The sequence below is a fragment of the Aristolochia californica genome, unplaced genomic scaffold, assembly GCF_029961685.1.
Source record: "Aristolochia californica isolate CCGP_79_NKW_82.1479 unplaced genomic scaffold, dmAriCali1.0.hap1 SCAF_7, whole genome shotgun sequence".
NCBI classification, from domain to species: Eukaryota; Viridiplantae; Streptophyta; class Magnoliopsida; order Piperales; family Aristolochiaceae; genus Aristolochia; species Aristolochia californica.
The window spans coordinates 40,151,085-40,171,232 of record NW_027182268.1 but is presented as its reverse complement, the minus strand read 5'-3'; the positions used below and the strand labels follow the sequence as shown (position 1 = coordinate 40,171,232).

The window sequence follows — 20,148 nt, the reverse complement described above, 5'->3', positions numbered from 1 at the left end:
CCAACATGGGTTCACTTTGTTTTTTCTTGGTATTTTATGCCTGGCGCCTCTCGTAAATGTCAGATATGGTCGATCATAGAAGAGAATGGAGATCACCAGAGGATGTTGAAGTCCCAAGATATTCTCAATTAAAACTAGATAATCAAATACTCTCCCAACAATAGAAAAGGGAAAGACTGAGTTGAGCTGCTCACTGGCACATTTGTTAGGCTCAATTAGAACACCATTAACATTGCCTGGGCCAACACAGTCACCGTAGTCATGTTGCCATTGAATCTGTACACCCTGGTGAACCCAAAGGAAACTTCCCACTGTTGATCTTGATATTCCACATTCTACAAAAATATAATAAGCACTGCAACAGGTTCCATAACGCATGACAAATTTGTCAGCTTAATGTTTGATAGCCCGCTGGGGCTTGCCAGTTACCAGCTTTTTGGTCATTATTTGTCACTGGAATCCACGAAAATAGTTTTGAAAGCTCTTTTTTTATAGTATTAGGATTCTTTTGGTTTTCGTTGATCCCATATCTTGCTCTTTCTATAGCTGTCATGACATCTTCCCGACTCACTTTTTCACCCCCTGTAACCAGTGCCAAAATCCAAATAACATTTTGTCAGTAGCAATATAGAGATACATTTTTGATACACTAAGGCACCCATTTAAAGGATCATTTCAAAGAAGACAAAGACAGTAGTAAGATGACTTTAAGCTGAACAAATTGACTTTCGTGAAGTGGGCAAACCCTCTGGGTCTTCATTTATCGATAAATATAGTTCATTATAAAAAAAAACATAGCAATATGCCCTGAATTTCAATTCATCAAGATAACTGTTAGAAAATACATCCAGGGGTATTTTGGTCATTTTACCCTCAAAGAGTATTTTGATCATTTTACCACTTCAGTGGTTAATTTTCTTTAAGTAATCTTTTTCCTCATGTTAAATTATATCAGTGGCTAAATTTTCATGCACATAGGATGTGTAGTTAGGGAGATTAAGGTTTATTAAGTGTATAGGGGCATTTTTGTAATTTGTAATTCAAAACACATAGTCAAGAAGTCTGGGAATTCATCCACAGTTCCCAACTAAGCCTTTCAGGCTCTTCGGAAAGTTTTTCTTCTCCTTTTTCTCTTAACTTTCTCTTCTTCCTTCACCCAAATCTTGATTTTCACTAGGCAATATGCTTGTAGGGACTCATAAAAGTTAATATCCACTTTCAATACATGAACAATACTGGTAACTCTGAAAATGCATGCGGTGAAGCACTAGTGGCAGATAACATGCATTAAGCAGGATGTTGACAATCAAGCTATCTGTCTGAACCACAATTATTGGAACAAGAAAGAAAACAGGAAATGAAACTACAAATGGAGATGGAAAACAAAGAGGAAAAACTGTACAAATTGTCTCAATAAGAAGCCAAATCGAACTTTTGAATCTTATATGCAATACTAAGGAAACACATAAAGTACCATTTGGAAACTTGTATGAAATAGGGGAAAAAAACACAAAAAGAAAGATCTGTGCATACTATAATAAATGATTTGAAGAAATAATGCATAATAATTTTGTGAAGTTGGGTCCAAGGCCCAACCCAAAATGACTAGCCAACTTAAGAATTTTTTTTTCCAACTAATAAACTCAAGATCTTTGTACTCACAAATCCATATGGGACTATTCTTTAACACTCTCCCTCACATGTAGGCCATCTTTTGTTGCTCTACAAGTGGATAATTTAGGTGTAGGCCCTTTTTGTGGCTCTACAAGTAGATAATTTTAGGTGTAGGCCCTCTTTGGTGGCTCTACAAATGGATAATTTCGGTGTAGGCCCTCTTTTGTGGCTCTACAAGTGGATAGTTTAGGTGTAGACCCACATATGAGTACCTGCTCTGATACCATGTAAAGTTGGGTCCAAGGTCCATCCCAAAATGACTAACCAACTTAGGAAACCTCTTTTTCAACTAAAAAACTCAAGATCTTTGTGCTCACTAATCCATGTGGTACTATTCCTTAACAAATTTCTTATCAATAATGTGGATTAGGATTTGGCTCAATCCACATGGAAGGGGTTTGGTATGAGGTCTAGAATTCAAGCCTCAATGTGGTGAAGGGTCTCTCATGTGTGTGACCAACATTCAAAGAAATAAATCCTGATCAATCATAGTTTGATGCTATGCAATTTATCACTTATAACAGGTTTAACTTAATTAACTTGTATGAGGAAAATTCTTTTAAGTAACCTTCTATTAAAAAAATTATAAAATAAAATGTGTCAGAAGAGTTTCATTAAATTTTAGTAGAAGTTGCTGAGAAGTTTCGTATAAATTTAGGAAAGGTTTTGTTTCGATTTCAGAAATAAGTTTACAGAAAAAACGGGTTTCCTACTCCACAAAAGTTCTGTCGCTAACATCCAAACCTTTATCTAGTGCAACTTTCTTGTTTATGCAAGGTGATCCTTTTGAATGTCTCAGAGATTAAAATGCCATTGGAAAATGGTGCAAGATTAGTTTACTGTTCAAGCCTCTTGGATAAAAAAACAATTACTGTATAGGCGCAAGAGTTATACATGGACAGGTCCTGATGTCACACTACTAGCCAAAGAAGTAACTTGCATAACCTGATTGTGGGCTCCAAAATAATAATAACTGTGACAAATATGGGCTAGAATGCCATGGAAAGTGAGAAATCAAATTTGGGTGTATATGGCATATAAGGTATATATGTAATTTTTCTTTCACCAAATTCAATAAAAGTCCCTTTGGTATTCGACACAAATCGACACCAGGTGCCTCACTACAGTTATTTAACCACTTTTCAGTATCAATATTCCTCACACCAGAAGAGGGTCTTGTGGGTACAGACAAAAGCATGTTGTTTGAGAATGAAAATGGGCAATCAGGCCTAAAAAGAGTTCGAGAATGACGAAAATTGCACTGACCTCGACGAGCAGCAAGCAATGCAGCTTCATTGACAATGTTTGCTAGATCAGCACCAACAAACCCAGGAGTAAGAGATGCAACAAGATTGCACATAAGTTGTTGATCCTCTTCCAGAGGAACTCCTCTTAAATGTACAGCCAGGATCTTTCTCCGTCCATCTTCATCTGGCTCTCCTACAAATACTTTTCTTGAGAACCGACCTGGTCTGCAGAGGGCAGCGTCTAATGCTTCTGGTCTATTTGTTGCAGCAATGACAACCACCTTCATTTCTGACTCAAATCCATCCATTTCTGTCAATAGCTGTAAAAGCAAACATAATATTTTATTTCATGAATACCTTTAAAAAATATTTAGTTGATGAAAATCCAAACATATTACGTCAAATTGATCTTTCAATTTTGTCCTAACAGCAAGTCAAAATCGTTAAAGGATGCACTCTACTCAGACGGAATAAATAAATAAATTGCGAGAAAGAGGTTTTTTCTTTTTTTTTCCTAAATGCGGGAGGGGGATTTCTGTCAATAGCTGTAAAAGCAAACATAATATTTTATTTGATGAATACCTTTAAAAAAATATTTAGTTGATGAAAATCCAAACGTATTACGTCAAATTGATCTTTCAATTTTGTCCTAACAGCAAGTCAAAATCATTAAAGGATGCACTCTACTCATGACGGAATAAATAAATAAATTGGGAGAAAGAGGTTTTTTCTTTTTTTTTCCTAAATGCGGGAGGGGGGTTGCAGAACTTAGTCACGCTTTGGAAGAACATAGAAAATTTTGACAAGAAACCATCCAAAACAACCACCCATGACAAACAATTTAGATCACCAGAAGATGGTCACCAGTTCTACCTTCAAAGGTTTCTCATAGATATACCAATTGGGTGCTTTTTAAACTAGCAGTCGTTTAGTTGCTCATAGTTCAAACACAAGAAGCAATAATATAGAAATCTCAAGGTCGAAAAATTTGCCTGGTTTAGGGTTTGGTCTCTCTCATCATTGAAACTTCTACCACGCTTTCCTCCAACAGCATCAAGCTCATCAATGAATATGATAGAAGGTGCACATTTCCTTGCTACATTAAAAAGGTCCCTAATCCGTGCTGCTCCTCTTCCCACAAACAATTCAACAAATTCACTAGCTGAAACTGTGAAGAATGGTACTCCTGCTTCTCCAGCTACTGCACGTGCTAGCAATGTTTTCCCTGTGCCTGGAGGACCCACCAAAAGGACACCTCTGGGTAGCCTTGCTCCCAATTTGCTGTAGTTTATAGCTCCTTGCAAACATGAAACAATCTGCCACAGGTGGTGGCATGAGAATAGTTACTTAATTGCAAACCAAGCTAAAAAATCCTTTATGAAAGAGCTTCATGTTATAAGTTAATCAGTATCACCTACAGCTAAAATGTGCATGGTATTATTAACCCTTTGTGATGTGTGAATCAGTTTTCTAGACTACATTTCGAGTAAAAGGTTAGCAACTCCATTCAATTGACTATATATTAGACTATTTGACCAACCATTTCCTTTCCACTGCAACAACTTCTATGAACACATAGAAACCTAGTATTGTTTTAACAGTTTAAAGGACATACAGTGACCAACCTGCTTGTAAGGGCGATGCTATGACATTCATTTTGTTAATTACATCATATTTTTTAGGATGCATTAAAGAATATATAGAGACAAAAATAGCAGAACCTACCTATAAGTTGAACAAAAATATTTTAGTGATATCTACATTTACAAGGTTAAGCACAGTTGTTTGCGGAAAAGGATTGAATCAAACAAAACATAACAAATCTTTCAATTGCTCCCTAGTACAGCTTACAATGAATTATAAAAAAATCATTGAGAAATTTACACTTCCAGATATACTTGAATATAAATAATATAAGAAGAAGAAGAGCTTTAAGTTTATGAAGATGTTGGAAAGCAAAACAAACAAAAGCAGTTAACAACACCTAAGGCCTATAGAGGCACACTTCAATAGAAGTTTTGTGCGATGTATATGACTCTAAGTTATGGTCTTAACATTTGACTCTGAGAGGTTTGGGATTTAGAAAATAAATCATGGATAAATCCTGTTTTATTCTATTTCTTTTTCTACTTCTTGTCCTTGAGTCTCTCTCCCCACTTCTCATAATCTTGTTTCCATTGCTTATGTCTCAATTTGGCAGGGCCAAACCTAAAAACGACCTTTCAAATATTCAGAAAGCATAGATTGTTAAGTCAAAGAGAAAACTAGTGAACGACAGACAATTGCTAGTCCAGCTTTTACAGTTTGCTGCTTCATCCCATGGAAGATCTCTCTTTTTGTTCTCTTTTGAAGAACTATAAAAATATCTTCAAATAGAAGCCAAACCAGTGAAAGTCTTAAACTATACTGAGCAGACTTTTTTTTTCTCCAGCATAGAGAATTTAAACTCTAGTTGAGTCAGAAATCAAATAAAGCAAATTAATTCATCTGAACTTGCTGCATATAGAATAAGGCAAGCCTATCATGCATGTCAAAGTAAAAAACCAGCCAATCAAATTCTAAATTGTAATAACCCATCCAAAAGCAACTCTACTCTCCAAGGATATATATTTGAAGTAGCATGACTAGCTGTAAAATATAGATTCTCTTTTTGAATATGAAACTTCAACCCAACATCTCACATTAAGAAACTGCTCAATGTCCAAACTATTGCGACAAAACATAGAGAACAACTCTAAATGTGTCCATAATCCATATGAACCTTCCTAGTCCTAATATGACAAAAAAACTCCTTCAAGTGCAATTGGATATCTAGTCCTAGACTATCTGAAAACCTGTACTACATAATAAAATAAGACTTGTATAGGTAGATATACAGATTAAGTAAATTTACCTCCATAAGCTCTGTCTTAGCACTGTCAACACCCTCAACATCATCAAAACCCACTTTCTGATTCCTGGGCCGACGCTTCTTTGCCGGGCTATTTGCAGCAGAAAATTGTCGATAAAGCAACCACATTAAAGGTGTTAAAGGGATCCACAGGGACAAAATTGTAAATAAAACACTTCTTAATGACATGAGCACGGATTGGGGAGCAGAGCAATATGAGGTTCCTTTTTCTCTCATCAAACTAAGAAGAAAATTCTCATCGTGATCTATCTTTCTAGTACAGAACTGCCACTCTGGCGTTAAGGCTTTAGAGGAACCTTTTAGTGTCTTCCCATACTTTGACTGCTCACTAATAGGACTGCCATCACCAACGACTGCATCAGATGAATTTTCAAGTATAATTTCTTTAGAAATATAATCTGAAATTGGTGAAACTGAATTGTCAGGTTCCTGGGGCTTAGTGTTATAAAATATCCGACGAGAACCCTCTTCAAACAGAACTTTTGCTACAGTACCACTTTGAAGGTTTATTATCAAGTCCGAATAAGGAACAGTTGTGGGGGATGGAACTGAAGTTAATTTCAACACCAAGTAGCAGAATCCCAGAGCAAATGGAACAAAGGTGGAAAGGGTCACTCTTTTTAGATTCTTGTGCAACCAACCTCTGATTTCTTCCAGTATCTTCCCAGCTGATTCCCTTTTCAGTTTCATTTCAATTCTTTTCAGTTTAACCAAAAACAACCAAAGCCTAGGGCGCAATCTCAATGAAAAGCGTTTCCTAACCTGACGATTTTCAGTAAGTTCCATCTGAGACTGGTTGCTTCCCCTAGTACTATTGACATGTGAACTCATTATTCTGGGACAGTTCGACCCATTTAGTGATGAGCGAAAGAAGGGACTTCTCATGAAAGTAGAATTTGAATGACAACAAGAAAGAGAAGCAGAAGCATGAGAGGCTCTGTATTTCTCCAAGCATTGTAGCTTTACCGCCTGACATCTAAATTTATCTCTAAAACAAGGAAGCAGGGTCTGATTTAAACACAAGACATGGGTACCCATCAAGCTAAAATTTCTATCCACAGAAAATAGCACCATCTTTATCTGAAACGAAGAATGCCCGTGATGTAAACTTGGGAACAGTAGAGCAAAGTGCACCTAGGAATGACAACAAATCTTCAGAAAACAGATAATGAGCACACCAATTCCACCTAGAGAAAAAACCTTGTCGAACTCGAGGAATGACCTTTTGCCGATAAAAGTTTTGCATTTAAGCCACTTCGGGACTTTTCCTTTTGCTCCACAAAAAGTGAAACGATTCGAAGAAAACTCATGTGTCATGTGAGGAGCGCATCTGGTACGGGGATTCTGGAAAGAACCAAGGTTCCTGCATTAGAGTCTCTTTTGTTTCCTCAGATGACGAGGAAGTTCTTAATCTATCTCAGAAGGACAAGGAAGAGATGCGATGTTTATTTGAATCATCCAAGACTCCAATATTAAAAGGACGACAGAAGAGGCTGTTGGATTGTTTTCTCTCTTGCAGTTGCAGCTAATCCGAATCCACAGACCGTTGAAAGAGAACACCGGAGGTCACTGGCACGCTAAGCGGGGAGGTGAGGCCCTGAAGTGGATGATGGCTGATGTTATCGTCCTCTTCCATGATCGTGTGCGACGGCACGTGGGAGAAAAGAAAGAGAGAATTGACTGATAAGAGTATGGCACATGAAACTCTGTAAGAAACCAGTAGAAGGCCCAGAGTCCACTGAGATAGTAGCAGGCCTAATGACTTGCCGCTGCAAATCCCTCTGTGGGTAGAATTAAAATTTGTAGATTTATTGTAAGTAAACGTTGTATGATACCATGTAAGATTTAATTAAAATCTTTGTAATCATCACGAATTTTAATTAAAATCTTTGTAATCATCACGAATTAAACGATGAGGATTTATATTTATTTATACTTATTTTATAACAGAAGAAAAATCGAGTTTTTCTGCATCTCCATGATCTGATCTTTGGCCTCTGTTTTCGGTAATAGGAACTGGTCTTCGGGCTGTTGTATATCCTTCGTATAGCAAAGACTACAAAGAAGTTTTCTCATAGTGACTCAAACCAGTAAGCACCTAACCAATACAATCCAAAAAGACTAGTCGATTAAGGTGCGAAAAGCTAAGTCTTAACACAAACCACAAACACTAACACCCACCCCGCCAAATGCAAATGTAAAGTCCCTGTGCCAAACATGCGAACGCGGCACGTGGGACAAATCAAATCTTAACACAGACTACAAACACTAACAAAACCATTATTGTGGATGTCAATACGTATTTGTATACTTAATGAGCAAAAGTCTAGATACCCAAGGGGAAACTAAACTTAAACTTCAACTATGAAGACTGTGGACCCAAACTAATTTGGTAGCCACGATCACTTCATACCCTAGACGTTTAAAACTATTTGTTATAAGCTCTAATCCTGACTCTAGCCGACCAGACAACAAGAGGAAAGACGAGATGATTGATCCCTGCTTTTTGCGCAAATTCATTTCACATCATCCATCTCATCCACCACTTTTTCTTCTCATCCTTGTCACAGAGTCATCCCCTATTTCCAACAACTTGTACACTTCACTGCCCAATGCCCACAGTGCAATCTTGACTAATCACAACTCACACTTGTATTCTAATTATCTTATTTATAAGAATACCGAATTTCAAAGGTTGAGATCTACCTGGCATCGGTCAATATGCCACGTAAGCAAACAGGTCACATCTATATGCATCGTCATCAAGTAAAGTAAATTACTTATTTTATTTAATAAATAATATATAATTAGATAATCAGATAATAATATTCAACATTTTCTGGAGAAACATATTTGATTGCGTTAATTATTACGTAATGCCCATGCAGGTTGCAGGCCGCAGGCTTTAACTCTTAGGAGAGGTGTGACTGTGATGAACCGACTCAAGCTAAGCTAAATGGAAGCTTTGTGAGAAAGAAGACAAAGGGTGTCTTCTACGATTACAGTTCAAGCGGCTTGATCGTTCTCATCCTCTCTAGCGATCTCATTGCTTCGGTAATGGCATACGTCAGTCATTCTCTTCCTTAACCAAAAAAAAATTATATTTTATCATCACTCATATATGATATATATCGCCAGTAAGTACTGATCCCATCTGCCGCTCTGGTTCTACCTCTGCTTCCGCTGCATCTGCAATGGGCTCCCAAGACCTCTTCTCCCACCTCCATCTGATTCTCATACCTCTCATGACGCAAGGCCACATGATTCCAATGATCGACATGGCCAGGCTCTTCGCAAGGAGAGGTCCTCTGGTCACCATCATCACTACTCCAGCCAACGCCGCTCGGTTCGAATCCACCATTTCCCGCGATGTCGACTCAGGCCTACCTATTGGACTGATCAAAGTTCCGTTCCCGTCGGCTGAGGTGGGTCTGCCGGACGGCTGCGAGAACATCGACACACTCCCTTCCTTCGATGTAGTCTCCAACTTCTTCGTCGCCGTCAACATGTTACAGGGTCACGTTGAGAAGTTTCTCATGGAAGCTCAGCCCCGCCCCAGCTGCATCATTTCCGACATGGGTTTTCCGTGGACGAACGAGACGGCGCGTAAGTTCAACATTCCGAGGCTCGTCTTCCATGGGACTAACTGCTTCTATCTGCTCGGCAATCATGGCCTTCGCTTGCACAAGACTCATGAAAACGTCGCCTCCGACTCGGAGCTCTTTGTCATTCCGGGAATGCCGGATAAGTTCAACTTTAATAGATCTCAGTTGCCAGACTCGCTTATTGGCAGATCCCAACTGGTCGATATCCGACAGAAGATGGCAGAAGCCGAATCCACGGTTCATGGGGTGGTGGTGAACAGTTTCGACGCACTAGAGCCAGAATTTATAGCTAGTCTTCAAGAGGCCACGGGGAAGAAGGCATGGACCCTGGGCCCCGTTTCTCTCTGCAACACAAATGTCCGGGACAAGATTGAGAGAGGCAACAAGGCCTCCGTCGACGAAAAGAATTGTCTCCAGTGGCTGGACTCGAACAAACCAAAATCCGTCGTCTACGCCTGCTTCGGCAGTCTATGCAGACTCAGAGCGTCTCAGTTGATAGAGATTGGATTAGGTCTGGAAGCTTCAAACCACAACTTCATCTGGGTGATCAGAAATAACAACGACTTCTCCGAGATTGATCTATGGCTATCCCAAGAAGGATTTGAGGACAGAGTGAAGGATCGGGGACTCGTGATAAGGGGCTGGGCACCCCAAGTATTGATACTGGCCCACCCTGCTACAGGAGCCTTCTTGTCACACTGCGGATGGAACTCGACCCTGGAAGGAATATCGGCTGGCGTGCCGATGATAAGCTGGCCACTGGGGGCGGAGCAGTTTTTTAACGAGAAGCTGGTGGTGGATGTGTTGCAAATGGGCGTGAGTATGGGGGCTAAGGAAGCAGTAAGATGGGGCATGGAGAAGACGGCAGTGAAGTTAGTGGAGCGAGAAAAGGTGAAACAGGCTGTGGAGAAAGTGATGGATGATGGAGAAGAGGGAGAAAGGAGAAGAGAAAGAGCCACGGAACTGAGGGCCAAGGCCAGACAGGCCATGGAAGAAGGTGGATCTTCTTACTTGAATATGACACTTTTGTTGGAGAGCATTAAGCAATATCCTATGGAGGAACCATGAAATTCATTTGACGGATGATATCCATGCTTCTTCTGTTCAAATAAACGGAAATGGTTATGTAGACCTGGTTAAATTTCTTTCTGAATGATTTTAACTGATGATTCGTAACACAGATATCAATCGTCATAATCTTTGATTCTTGACCAATTAGATTCTAACAAATAAGAACCAAGTTATGAAGCTAGTCCGGAGGCAATTTTAGCGGTTTCGCTAATAACCACAGATTGGGATGGCAATTGAGCTGAAGGGAAACGAATAATTGGACTTCAGACAAGGATGGTGGTCCAGCTCAGAGACCACACTTTTGTCTTATCAAAGTCTGGATATCTCCACTAGATACCATGTATGATTGATCTGCTGACTACATTCTGAATCCGTAATGTTGTGGTTTCTTTGTCATTTCTGATTCTAGGCACAGGAGACATCCTGTACATTATGGACCACGAGCAAGGGTTACAAACATGAGTGCAGTGCATGTCCCATTCGGATATATAAAAATATTCCCACATTCTTTTCAGATGACCAAACAATTCATATTAGAACCAGGGTACCAGAAATATTTTGCATGCTTCCAGCCTAAGCAGTTAACATCAAATTGTAAAGGAAAACAGATCTTTAACTTCAAATCCTGCTATAAAGCAAGTTTTCTACTACTGTAACAATAATTTCACAACATTAATAACTTCATTCCATCTGTAAGCCCTCATAAACAGTTTCAGCACATCACCCTCTGCCATTCCATACATTTAATACCAGAAGTGGAATCAAGAGTGACCATGTATAGTATAAAATTTCAGGATGAACCTGTGAAGAAGTCGTGTGCCTCATAGTATCGATCTAGAACAACATTGAAAAGTGGGTGAATTGGCTTCAGCAGATTATCATAAGGTCCCAAAATTCCCCTTGGAGGAGGAGACTCGCCAACATCCTCTGAACAGCAATACTGACACACTGAGAGACCACTAAGACAATAACAGGTGTGATAGAAATCTCTGTACTTGCCAGGCTTGTCTTTGAAGCCCCCCTCCAATACCTGTTTGAGTCATCCGAAATATTATGAGAGGGCATTGTACAGAAATATAGCGCAATATTTGATCAAGAAAGCACATTTCGAACTTGGGGAGAAGCACCTGAGAACAAAGGAGGATATACTGCTGCAACGCAATGCTGTGAAATAGAGGACCACATGCAGCTTCTCTCTCAAGGAAGGAAAACCCAGGGTCTGAAAGTACATACATGCCACAGGCACCGAATTACTTGCTGAACAAGCTCTAATTACATTTCCCAACAAAAGGATGATACAAAAGAAGAATGAAAAGCAAGTAGATAGATAATTAAGTAGATCAAGATACTTCCAGGTTTCCACAGGTCATCATCATAACTGCCAGATCCTTGTACCAACCATGTGAGGTCAGCAATGCAACAGTCTTCTGGAATTTTGCTCTATTATTGGCTTCCTGACATACCACTGTGTTTAGGTTCATACCGTGAGTTAAGGAAAACGTTCTATTGAAGCAGTTGTCTTGGTGCAACCTTCTCTTCTATGAAAACAGTTAATTGGCAGGGTGACCCAGGTTTACACTAATAATTTCAAATTAACCAAAGCATAGATTTGAGAATGTATCATTTACCCCTCTTTTGTGCTAGAAGTTTTATTACCAAATTTTGTTACTCTTACTGCTCACTAGGAAAAGAAATAGTTAATAGTGAAGAAAGAGAGTAAGATTGAAAGGGAAAATGAAAGATATATCCGAACAACATGTTGCAAAGCTCAAACAAGGTATCTGAAGGTGTAAGAGAAGTCCTTGAGTAAATCCCACGACATAGATCCTAGTCCAGCACTTATGAAGTCATCGGGATAAAAGTACATCATCTACTTGTCTTCATCAATGCCATGGGCAAGGCCAAGCCCAATGACCTTTATAGCAGAGCCCAAAACCATGCATAAGCCAGACCTGAACATACTTGACTGCATCAGGCAAAACCAGCTCAATTGAATCATCTAGCAAACCTACTGCAAAGTGGAAGTGGTCACGATCTAGGGAAGAGCCCAACAGACCTTTCACCAGGACCCAAATCTGTCCACTATCAATGACACCTGCAGTTCTTTCAACAGTCAAGCAGCAGGGCCTGGTCAGGCCACTTACAGCTTTACCATCAGCAGCAATAGCCAAGGATTTTAAGAATACCCTTACCCATTCCATGCCCATTTAGTGCATAAAAACATATTTTGAGAAGATTGGAAAAAATAAAATACAGGAATTTACCCTTAAGTTTGACATTAGACAACTTGCTGCCTGGCGACAAGCTCCCTGCAGGTCCCTGTCCTTCATACAAGTTTGAAATTGCAGAATCATGTCCAGACCCTGTATCCTTTTCCTTTCCAAGATAAGAAAATTTTAATTGTTCTTCAACTGAGAATGATAACCGTTGAAGCAATCCAAGTGCACCCCCCTGTCAAGAAGAAATACTTTTTACCAGCTTAAGACGATCAAGTGAAACTATAAACTACCATGAATGACAAATACATTACCTGCCAAAAAGAATAACAGCCATCAACCAGCTTATTGACTCGGCCCTGGAATCCACATTCTACCCCTTGGCGAAAAGCAATCCAATCCTAGGCAAAAAATTATGAATCATTATACAGAATAACAAAAGCACATCAAGAGTATAATAACTACAGTTGCTTACAAGTAGAGAAGGCAAGTCCAAGAGCTCAGCACTGTTGATCAAAATCATTGTCGCCAACCCGCAAAAAGTATACCTTCAAAAGAGTCAGAAAAAGATTTCTACATAATATGAGAAACAGGTAACAGAGGATAAGTACAAGTTGCAACCATTTCAATCAAATACTCTTAACACTAAAACTACCAATATTAAGAAGCCTGATACAAAGACATACCCACCATGAGCTTCAGAATCAGGTTCCCCCGCAATACCACCTTCAAATGTTTGACAACTGAAAGGACAATAAATGTAAGTATGAATATGTGATATCTTATAGAAAGCTTTGTAGGACAATATGCATATTAAATGGAATAACAAATTTTACAGCAACACAGAGCAAATTAATGTAAGATCTAGGTTCAAATCTCACAGGTCACTTTGTATTTGGGTAGGCAGCTGGATGTCATTCGAGGAAAATAAAATATATTTTTTAAAATGGCAAGTGAAATCCAAAAATGGATTTTACCCAGTTCTCTAACTAGGAAAGGAGTCACAATGGCTGCATCTCGTTGTCAGCTCCTCACTTCCTGTTTGAACTTTTTGTATATTTGATTCTCGGTGATCTTTGTAATTGTCTTTTGTAGTGTTTCTCCTTAGGGAGCTTTCTCAATGCAATCTTCTTTCGATATTGTATTAAAAAAAATTCAGAAAAGGAAAAACTTGTCCAACTTGACCAGTAACATTCAAAGAGGGTAGCAAACGCTCAAGTCTGGATAGGATTGTGAATCAGCCTTGCCCCATGAGAGTCGGTATGAGTAGGGATGACAGCAAGGCAGGTTTTAGAAAACCCAACCCTGCCCCCCAACCCTAACCTTGCCCCACCCCGATCCGTGACGAAGTTGATTCTTCAACCCTTTCACCTCATCACAACCCTACCCTCCAACCACATCCCTGCAATATGATTGATTTTTCAACCCCATCTCTACGGCTCCTTTGTGCATTAAAAAAGACATATTTTTTAAAAAAGTGTCTAATATATTAAAATTATCTAATTCTTTAACTCATTACCATTTTGAGTATTAAAAAAGCTTAAAAAGTAAATTGATTAAAAAAAGATACATAATATAGTATATTGATTAAAAAATATGTATGCCGGGACAGAAAAACCAATCCTGTCCGGGCCTTTGGGGTTCACCCCAACCCAGCCCTGCAAAGAAAATATATGATCCCATCCCCGCATTTAGCAGGGTAGGGCAGGGAGGGGATAAATCACTCACTTTTTGCCTTTCTCCCTATCTTTAACAAAAAGACCAACAATGAAGAAAATCAATACTAAAAAATAATATAAATCATCATCATAGACATCAAAGCCTTTTCTCAATTGTGTCAGTGTTAAAAAATACTATTATTTTTGGAATTAGTTACTGACCTTAAAATGTAATCTCCAACATTTTGAATCAGTTCAGCATCCAAAATGTTTAACATGCTGGCAACCTGTTGAAAAAGCATGTGTTTTTAATTCTTAAGATATAAAAAGCAAAGGAAAGAAATTCCACAACCAATTGATCCAATAGAATGATACATGTAAATATACTAGCATACAAGACATAACCAGTATAGCTTTCATAGAAATATGATAACTTGGCAAAGACAAGATTTTCAATGGTTTTGCTACATGAATACTGATGCAAAACAAGAGGTCACACTGTTGGTGTCGTGAAACATACGAGAGAGACAGAGAGAAGTCTTTCTTCAAAAAAAGTTTTAGCGTTAGCATGTGTGTTGAAGATCAGATATGGAAGAGTCTTATGTGACTCTAACATAGCCAAAATTAATATGGTGGAGTCTTACAAGAGTCTCACAAGAGGAAGTCTCATAGAAGAATCTTAGTTAAAGGTATTTTAGTTAAGTTAGTCTTCTATTTATGTTCAGCTGTTCGAATGTTTTAGGACTTATCTTTTATTGTTTAACTTTGGGTGTAATTGGGATAAGGGTAGTTTAATTTTAATTGGATTTTACTTGTTTCTTCTATGATAAATAGAGACTCATATACTCAAATTACAATAAATCAATGAAGTTTTTCTCTTCTCAAGAAATTCAACATGGTATTAAAGTGGGTTCAGTGAGTTGACTCGGTCAATTCACAGAGATAATGTGATCCTTTTCTAATCAATCATATCTAGTAGTTTAGGTTCGTATTCTATCCTTTTTTTTTCTTTCATGTCCCAATACCCATTGTTTCCTTGGTGTTTGCACCACCATACTGAGCTTTTCATATTGCAAAATATATATTGACAGAAAGATCTTTGGGTCTACTTTCCAACGCAAAAAGAATTTTGAATTGGAGTATTCTACAAAGAGAAATTGATATTTAAAGCAGCACGGGTCAGACTGTAAGAGAGGTTGAGTAGCAACAGCAAAAAGTTTCAACTTTCAAAACGCTTTATGCCATCAAGAATGAGACTTTATATAAAGAAATATATGTCAAAAGAAATATTTGTAAGTCTATTTTCTTATCTATTAAATCAATTCTCAATTTGAGTTTTTTAGAGGGAGATATCAATATCGGAAGAGTCAATGGTCATATTGGCCAAAGAAGAAAGGGCACTCAGTTTGGTAAGATTATAGAGTCCGAAATCTATCAGATTCTTTCTCTAAAAAAAAGTATATTTTATTAAGAAATATTATACTTGAATAAAAAGTATCGAAGCCTAGTTTCAGAAGAAGAAAACTTCATGTCAATTTAATCTATAAGTAAGGAGATATTCGCATTGGAGTCGACAACCGTCAAACTATAGAATAAATAAAATAAAAGGGTAATAACAAATTCAAGAATAATTTTTTTTATGTCAAATTAGGTATCAAATTGCTTTGAGTCTAATTTCTTAAGAAATAAACGGGTTTATGATTTTGATCTATATTGTAAGAGATATTGATATAGAAGTACTGAAGGTTAGTTATGCTGAAAATCTCTCATCTATATGTCAAGTCTTTTATTCTTCACCCAAAAGATGATTTATGTTTGAGCTACCCTTAAAAAATGAGTAGTCTCTTTGTTAAGCTCCAAAGTTGGGCCATTTTTCCGCCTTTAAAATTGAGCGGAGTGTGTTTCAGATTATGACCGTTTTGACTAATGTACAGAGCCTTGACGTACAGCTAGGAGTGATTTTTTTCTCCCACATTGTGTTTTTTCTAAATTGGGTTTCTATGTCCTTTTTATCCCCAGCTTGAGGAGGAGGAGTAGAAAAAGAAATACAAGAAAAAGGTATTTAGTTCCACATGTTGTGGTAATTTTTATGTGACCAAAATATTCAAGAAAAGGGGAGAACAAATGTTGAAGATTTAACATCTATGAAAAAATTTTAGGCAATGAAAATTGAAGACCAAGATTGAAAACCAATAATCCATTTCATTGCATGCTGAAGTTATAAACTCCAACTTGGAAGGGAGTGTTGAAGAACATAAATGGAAGAGCCTTACATGACTCTCACAGTAAATAGTCTCATAAAGCCAGAATTAATATGGTGGAGTCTCACAAGAGTCTCATAGGAGGAAGTCTCACAGAAAAGTCTCAGTTAAAGGTGTTTTAGTTATGTTAGTCTTCTATTTATGTTCAGTTGTTCAATTATTTTAGGACTATTATTTTACTGTTTAACTTTGGGTGTAACTGGGATAAGGATAGTTTAATTGTAATTGGATTTTACTTGTTTCCTCTATTATAAATAGCGGCTCATATACTCAAATTACAACAAGTCAGTGAAATTTTTCTCTTTTCTAAAAATTCAATAGCAAATTGAGAAAGGTTATCATTTAATTGTATTTAACATATGGTTCAAATAGATATTGCAAGCAAAATCAACAAAGAGTAATATGCAAGAGATAAAAATATGAACCAATAGCCGAGGTGAAGAGGAGCTGAATTACTTAAAACTACAATAAACATGAAAAATGAAGTAAGGACTGCGATAGCAAGCACAGAGAGAGAAAAGAGAGAGAGAGAGAGAAGAAAAAGGACATAAAAACAAACTTACAGAAATTGCAGTATAGCAAGCACGAACATCCATTTCACCTGCATCATGCATCCTAAAAGTATAGAACAAACTATTTCAGAACATGAAAAGAGAGCTCCATAAATTAGGACAGTATATAGTTTTCTTCCAAAAGAAGTTAATGATTGTTAATTATTATTAGAGTAGGCTACCACCACAAAAATACACATCCAGAGCATACTAAAGACACTCTCCAAAAAAAAGAAAAAGAAGTCAATTGACAAGCAAAATAAAAAATTGAAATCGGAAAGTAAACAGAAAATCAATGAGAAAAAATTTCTGGGCGAGACAAAAAAAGGCCAGTGCCTGAGTGATACTGAAACAACTACCTGAGTGATACAGAAACAACTAAGTTACACAAGAGGAGTCCTCTGTTAAAAAAAGTAACCCTCTACATTGTGTAAAGTTTTCGATTCCGAGTTCATTCAATAACATTCCAGAATTTCAGTACTACTATCACAATCATGATTCTTATCATTACTGTTATTACCAGAGTTCTTTAATGATTCACACGATGGTAAGTGCATCAAACTTCAAAAGGCACATTTTGAATATTTGTGCGGTGATAAATTATAGAACCAACTTTGGACCTTTCTAACTATTCAACATGCATTTATCCAGACATTTCTTAGGCTAGTATTCCAAAAGTTCTAGATGTGCTCCAAATGATTAACTGACTTTTTAACAGCCGGGGCAGACTTATGCCAGGTTACAACAAGAAGAACAATGTACCTGAAGGCCCCTGAGGGTTGTTTCATCCGCAGCAAGAAAGCATGCATTTTTTCTCTGAAAGATTAAAAAGCATGTCAAACCCAAACTCTCTTGAATAAAGATACATCTGTGAGCAAGATGTAAATTACAGAAATTGTACAAACTGACTACCTATTTATTGAAGACAGAGCTTTAGGTCCACCCAATGTTATAAGTGAATTTACAGCAGCATAAGTTGTTGCCAGATGAGCCATCTGCAAAGAGATGCATATCATGCAATTCTCAAGAGTTAGTGAGATGAAGATAGGATAATAGTAATTAAATAATACTACAAATGGTATTATCATGATAATGACAATCATAATGATACAGAACATAGTAAATTGTACTATAACATTTCCAGTAAAAGAGAGTGAGAGAGAGAAAACAAGATGGCATGCTATGACAAGTCATGATAAAATCAAGATGTTTCACAAAATATTATGTCATTGTAAAAGAGACAACCTCTCATACGGAAGCATAGACTCCAGAGACCATGAACATATCGTGTGAACATCAGATAGGCCATGTTGTTATCCAGTATCTCAAGTCATGAATCATACAAATCAAAGTTTTTAATATTAAGTCTAAAGAAAAAAGACCCATCTAACTTGCCAATCTAACTGAACCAAAATATAAGTAAGACATCAATGCCTCGTGACAGCTAAATGACATTAGTTCCTCTTGATTCTTCCAATGGAATCCACGTTAGATAAACGGTCCGATGGTTTCAGTTGTATTTACTGAACAAATAAAATGCACTTTTGCACTTGGTCAAATTATATCGCAGTGAGGGTTCAAGAGAAAAACTTAATCAAACTGTCCATCTTGAGATTCCTTTCCTAGCTGCAGTTTTCATCACTTAATAATAAATCATTCAATCCAAAACTAGATCAGTGTAATACATGGAACTCAAGAGCAAGAAGCTAAATGGAAAGTGTTTCATAAAGAGCAACCGTGACACAAACAAGAAAAAAAGAGTTCAAATTTTGCTGAACATGGAACTCAGATAGTTGTGCACTATAGTGAGAAGTTTTTCTGTGCTTCAATTGAAGCTTTATTGGGGAAAGACTGCCTATCGCAACTTGCCTGCCCAGGTCCACCTCCATATCCACCATCGCTGTCCTGCCAAAGACAACCACTTATGAGAAGGCTGTACATCGACATGAAGGATATCACCAGGACCCTGAAGCAACTGATTTATTCTCTTTAGGCTTAGATAAACAACCACAAAGTAGTTGGCAATTCTGGAAATTTTGAAGCAACCTCGTACTGGTCTTTGATGAAGGAACGAAAAAACCTTCAAACCTGACAACGACTGAGGAAGTCCACTATATCATTCTCAAGTGGCGAATCAATTGTCTCTCCCAACAACGCAATTGAGTTAAGGATCCAGTAACAAATCCAGGGGCGACTAAAAACATAAAAACCAAAATGAGTATATTAAAAATTTTGTCATAATTCGACCCAACTTGTGCTGATAATAAAATTTTAGGCAGACCGAACAAGTCAGCAACACTTTGATACTCCTAATCTAAGTCAGTGACACTTTAACGTTATATTCCATGATAAATACACACACAAAAAAAAAAAGGCTGAAAAGTTCAAATGCACAAAACCAAGAATCACATACTTAGCATCCAATACGTAATAGCTGGAGCCAAGTAGCCCGAGCCCTTTCATTAAAAACTCAATATGCTTATCACGCCACAGCTCCAGCCTGGGAACAACCAGAAAAACTAAACATATAAATGTTTAAAGCTGCATAAAATACCATGAAATAAAATGTTGTAAGTGCACCAAGCTGTGATGAGGAAAGCGAACAAAAAAGGGTCCCCTACATCAAAGACTGCGCATGAGGAGAGACGTCGCTGAGAACTCTATAGGTATCAAACACCCTCTGCTCCACCCGCAACTGCTCTTGCTGGGTTACAGTCAGCCGTGGAGGACCAGATGATTCCATGATTTCCTTCAATCTGTGACTCCAGCAGATCGTAGGGAGCAAATCAGCGGGATGAATGAAAACACGATTCAACGAATGGCCGAGGCACTACTCACTGACCGAACACGGTCCAACAGCAGCTGGCGCACGATCAATTCCAAATGAGTCCGGCCTTTATTCTCCTTCACGCCTTTGGTGCCAAACCGCGGTCTTCACGGCCCAAAGCCACTTG

General features: G+C 37.9%; 3 protein-coding genes across 3 annotated transcripts; 1 reads left to right on the top strand and 2 right to left on the bottom strand.

The window, feature by feature from the left end:
- Positions 1-103: 103 nt before the first annotated feature.
- LOC137936701 (probable inactive ATP-dependent zinc metalloprotease FTSHI 3, chloroplastic) lies at positions 104-7,402 on the bottom strand. The gene is made up of 5 exons (XM_068781534.1): positions 7,055-7,402; positions 5,815-6,966; positions 3,914-4,237; positions 2,941-3,241; positions 104-582 (listed from the first exon to the last, which is right to left on the bottom strand). Exons 1-5 carry the CDS (start codon positions 7,076-7,078, stop codon positions 389-391), a joined length of 1,995 nt encoding a protein of 664 aa, XP_068637635.1. The 5' UTR covers positions 7,079-7,402; the 3' UTR covers positions 104-388.
- Positions 7,403-8,978: 1,576 nt separating this feature from the next.
- On the top strand, positions 8,979-10,545 carry LOC137936340 (UDP-glycosyltransferase 73C6-like). The gene has a single exon (XM_068780932.1). The coding sequence runs from the start codon at positions 9,027-9,029 to the stop codon at positions 10,503-10,505; it is 1,479 nt and encodes a 492-aa protein (XP_068637033.1). The 5' UTR covers positions 8,979-9,026; the 3' UTR covers positions 10,506-10,545.
- A 496-nt stretch (positions 10,546-11,041) lies between these two features.
- Positions 11,042-20,047, bottom strand: LOC137936341 (protein farnesyltransferase subunit beta). The gene is made up of 14 exons (XM_068780933.1): positions 19,816-20,047; positions 19,608-19,694; positions 19,283-19,388; positions 19,064-19,099; positions 18,107-18,189; positions 17,957-18,010; positions 17,207-17,258; positions 14,605-14,669; positions 13,411-13,467; positions 13,200-13,272; positions 13,039-13,125; positions 12,773-12,959; positions 11,636-11,727; positions 11,042-11,538 (listed from the first exon to the last, which is right to left on the bottom strand). The coding sequence occupies exons 1-14, from the start codon at positions 19,935-19,937 to the stop codon at positions 11,299-11,301; spliced, it is 1,341 nt and encodes a 446-aa protein (XP_068637034.1). The 5' UTR covers positions 19,938-20,047; the 3' UTR covers positions 11,042-11,298.
- Positions 20,048-20,148: the final 101 nt, after the last annotated feature.